This window comes from Cynara cardunculus, unplaced genomic scaffold (genome assembly GCF_001531365.2).
Source record: "Cynara cardunculus var. scolymus isolate 2C unplaced genomic scaffold, CcrdV1 Un_Scaffold_2066, whole genome shotgun sequence".
Classification (NCBI taxonomy): domain Eukaryota; kingdom Viridiplantae; phylum Streptophyta; class Magnoliopsida; order Asterales; family Asteraceae; genus Cynara; species Cynara cardunculus.
Window position 1 is genome coordinate 53,873 of NW_020200964.1, and position 4,727 is coordinate 58,599.

At 34.2% G+C, this 4,727-nt stretch overlaps 1 protein-coding gene across 1 annotated transcript in view; it reads right to left on the reverse strand.

Annotated features, from left to right (window-relative positions):
• LOC112502855 (HMG1/2-like protein) overlaps positions 1–2,474 on the reverse strand; it is a 4,681-nt gene extending 2,207 nt beyond the window's left edge. The window contains exons 1-6 of the mRNA XM_025106866.1: positions 2,448–2,474; positions 2,096–2,188; positions 658–713; positions 421–510; positions 270–327; positions 93–137 (exon numbers count right to left, since the gene is read on the reverse strand). Of these exons, the coding sequence (XP_024962634.1) occupies positions 93–137; positions 270–327; positions 421–510; positions 658–713; positions 2,096–2,188; positions 2,448–2,474 (369 nt within the window). The remainder of the gene's footprint in view (positions 1–92; positions 138–269; positions 328–420; positions 511–657; positions 714–2,095; positions 2,189–2,447) is intronic.
• Between the last annotated feature and the right edge of the window lie 2,253 nt (positions 2,475–4,727).

The following is a 4,727-nucleotide window of genomic DNA, read 5'->3' on the forward strand; positions in this document are numbered from 1 at the left end:
CTACCATTTCAACTCTCAAGGCCAATACTTTATGTAATCATTATACTTATTATACTTCCTAAAGTGAACCATGTGAATTAAGTGTGACTTACAGAATCTGACATTGTCTTCCATTTCGCCCCACCAGCCTTACCAACCTGTTCATCATTCACAAGTGATTTTCAAATCAAAAGCTTAAGAAAATTCAAACCAACTCAATCTAGAAACAAAGTACTTGAAACAAAACTTCAAATTTAAGATATAAAAGGTAGAAAAGGACGATTACTCACAGCAGCAACAGATTTGTTGCCAGGGTTCTCTTCTTTAAATTGTTTCCTGAACTCCTCCCTTCATTATATCAAAAGGGTAAAAAACATCAAAAAGAAGAGAAGATTCATAATAAAAATTGAACGTAACAGATAGAAGACAACAATTACTAACATGAATAAAAAGAAAGCGCTAGCAGGTCTCTTAGGCTTATTGGGATCCTTGACAGCTTTCCCTTTGGCTTGAGTTTTCTTCACAGCCAGCCTAAAAGAAACATACAATCATCAAAAGGTACCAAATTCATGAACCAATAGGGAAAATCTGACATCATTGAAGTTAAAAACAATAAACAACATAAAAACCCTAAGGAATGGTATGTGTGAGATATAGTACAGATTAAAGAAATCCTACTTGGTATCGGCTTTTCTCGTACCACCACTTGATTTACCCCCTTTCGTGGTTTGATCCTGAAAAATAAAACCAAAAACAACGACTTAGGTCAAAATCGACAACGAATCGGTTTAAAATTGCAGAGAAGAGCGAGAGCGAGAGATGCAGGGCGATTGAGGGAGATCATCTGGTACGATTTATAAGTGGCCTGAGGTAGAGAGAACCAGAGAGAATAGATTTTGGGCAGAGTGCGATGGTTTAGGGAGAATAGTGGCGATAATGGTTTAGGGAGAAGAGTAGTGGAGACTGGAGCGTGCGAATCTGGGTGGAGGAACAGAGACAGTGGAGAGCATGGAGGAATAGAGATAGTGGAGAGCATGCGTAGTGGAGAGCATCTTTATAAAGCAGAGCAAGAGTTTAAGTTGCTTAGCATAAAAAACTTGTACATCTAGCTTTATAACTTGTCGTTAAGAGTTTTTTGAAATGTATGCATAAAATGGCAGTACTTTGTGCTTAAAAGGTTGTAATTAAGACAATGGCCTAAATGGTTATATATGTAGTATAGATATACTAGTGGTGTACCCGCGCAATGCAGCGCGGGTGAATCACAATTCTTAAATATTAGTCTGGCCTTAAATTATAAGTTTATGTGGTTATTTTGCAAGTCAACCTGAAACAATTTGTGAATCACATTCGTCTGTTGTATATCTTTATTTTCTGATGAATTGAATCATCTTTTGTAGAAAAAGCCTCAAGATGTCACTCTACACCCGCTAAGACAAGGTTGGAGGGAGGACTGGACAACGGTGCTGCTTAAGTTAACTTATAAAACTACATTACAAAAGTATAGTCACTTTTCTTGTATTTTGTGTAGTGATACAGTGAGTATTCTGATTGAATAAAGGGGATGATCGTGTTTTTTTCTCCGGTCTGTTATATATGCCTTTGATAGTGCTTGTGAATATTAAAAGTTGATTTCTACGTTGAACCACTTTTGCTTCTTGGAGATTATTATATATATGTATAAGAATTCACCCCATCTTTTTTTACAAGAAACACATTTTGATTCGTTTAAGAAATAGAGAGCCTAAGTTTTCAGGGCCACAAGAAGGAGAAACCTATTATGGAGTTAGCACAAAGGTAACCAAAAAATGAACTGCTTTGTTGTTCAAATGATTACACATTGATGGCAAAAGCCATACAATTCTAAAGACACCAAATTTCACTTTTTAATGTCAATTTGAAGTCGAACAAACAAATTCCTCTTAATACGGGACCGAGGAGGGTTAAAACCCATATGAAAGTAAGATTATAGTTGGAATGAAAGCAATAAATTTAAGTGAACTCAGGATAATATCAAAGAAACATACAGATTAGTAGAAGGCCCTTTGTTGCAACAGATTTGAGCGCAAAGTGATGCGACAATTCCGATAACAGCAAAATCAAAGTTGATGGCAACCTGTGGAATATCCAGCCCTCTTGAAGCAACATCAGTCGCAACCAAAATTGGAGTAACGCCACTTTTGAATAATTTCAACGCTCTTTCCGTTTCCTGCATCAATTTGCATGTCCATACAACTATATACATAAACAGAAGAACATATTAAGGAAAATATTATATATTTTACAAGCTTTCTTTCCTGTCTTTACTACCCATGTCATGTTTATGAAAGAAAAAGACATGACCCTATTGAAGCTGCAATCACAAAACTTCACTATAAAAGAGACTATAACCAATTACATTTTCAAGATTCTCCAATAGAGTCATCAACTAATAAATCAATATTTAAATTCAATGAGTAACTTCTTACCTTCCATAGTCTCCAATTGTGAGCCATCAATGCAAACGACTCTCTCTCCAACTTCCCCACTCCAACTTCTTGTTTTCTCTTAATCTACGTTTGCACTTCCCTGCCATAATTTTTTTTTTCCAATCATGTATACTATTGTCTAATGTAGTCGGGAGCTGCAGTGGCATATCACCTTTAGCATAACACACTAACCGAAACATAAAAACATTGTTTTACCAAAATATACAAACACGAATTAGCAAGTACTTATTATAAAAAGCAACAAAGACAATCTAGCGCATTTGTGGTTTTTAAATTATATGAGATACAATCATAGACCAATATACATTACCTTAATAGGAGAGGAATTCATAAGCAGATGCTCAATCAATAGTAAACCCTCAAATAAAATGCCAGAATTTCAAATTTTACAAATACAATGGTTACAAATGTTTATTATTTACAAGTGTAGTGTTTTATTGGGATTTCAATAGCTAAGGCATCCAACTACGTCAAATTCAAAAACATTAAACGCTTAATTGTAAATGCTTACAAGTACACTGGTTACAAATGTTTACTTAAATGCTTACCTAGTAAGCGCTGAAATGTAAAATTCAACACCATTCCTTACCTTATCGGGTAAGATTCTAGTTCATCAAAATGGTATTGTATGCAACAATTTTCCCCGGTAAACGCTAACCGGGTAAGAATCGTCACATTCACTTACCGGGAATATAATGGTTGCTAAGGACATGCTTGACCGTATAAAAGGACAACAAAAAATAACATCAAAATGTATAACAAACCACGAGAACTCGAAGTATAAATTCACAATATACTCACATAGATCCAGCAACAACATTCCCTAGAAAAAACATAGTCCTATGTTGACTCCAACTTCAGGGCCCAAAGCACGACCAATGAGATAGTAAGACCCCCCGCCCTAGAGGTGAATAGATCAAATAGTAAATACCAGTATAAATTTCATGCTAATTAAATATGATTATACATATTTGAAGAAGCTATTTTTCATGAACAGCGTGGAGAAAACAATTGCCATAGTAATGCACATTGCATATCCCTTAATGCTGGTACTTACAAAAGCCTATGCAAATTCAAACAATAGGAAACAAGGAAAGCATAAAGTAATAAGTCTCCACCTTCACTGCACCATTAGTTGCAATTTCACTTAATGATACTGCATTCAAGAAACAACAAAATCCACACAATGCAACTACTGCTAGGGACCTACCTATGCCAACCATGCCAACAATACTGCATTTCAATTCTTAGTATGGTAAGAAGTCCTACACACGTGGTTAGGGAAGATTTGAATACAAATGAAGAAAATAGAAAAAGAAGCACTGATGATTTGTAAATAGGTTGTGAATAAAAACCAGGCAGAGCATTCTACTCAGGATATCATGCAGTACGGTTTAAGATGTCTCACCTGAAAAGAAAAAAGAAAAACAGATCATAGAAAGATGTGAGTGAAATAGATGCTGAAAATGACTGGATTATCAATAATTGTATGATAGTGCAAATCGAATAAAACAAACTATAATCTAATTACAACATCAATCCAGTGTAATCTAATTATGTTAAAAGAGACAATAGATTGGAGAGAAAAAAAACTATAAATTTTCATTAATCATAAACTGTTTAAGTAAGAATAATTACATAGAAAGAATGATAAGCATAGAAAAAGATTTACCCACAGCCCTTTAAATGACATGTTATTTCATGTTTCATTTTATTCTCCATCTTACTCGATGTTAAATTTTAGGTTTTGTATGGCTTGATATCATGAATAGAATGGTATATACGTTGAATGTTAATATGGTCTATTAAGAGCTGTTTATCTAAAAACTTACCCGGTAAAGCATGTATCGGTAAAATTCAACACTGTCACTTATTTATCAGGTAAAATTTTAGTTAACCAAAATGGTATCATATTCAACAATTTATTTGGTAAGTGTTAACCGTGGTAAGTTGTTCCCCTCACTAAGCGGATAAGACTCCAGGTAAATTATTGCATACAATACCCTTTTGATAAACTATTGTTACCCGATATATTAAGTTAAAGTGTTAACTTTTCAAGGTAAGGGTTTGGATGAACACCCCTAAAGTATCAACATACATTATTTAGGTAAAAGACTTCCCATATTATTTGCACATATTTTCATTCCACATAAACATCATCATCAAAACTATGACAACAAAATTGAACAACAAGTAATAATAATCGATCCTTAAAAATTATCAAACAACAATAACAATCAACGATTCATCCCGAAAGTG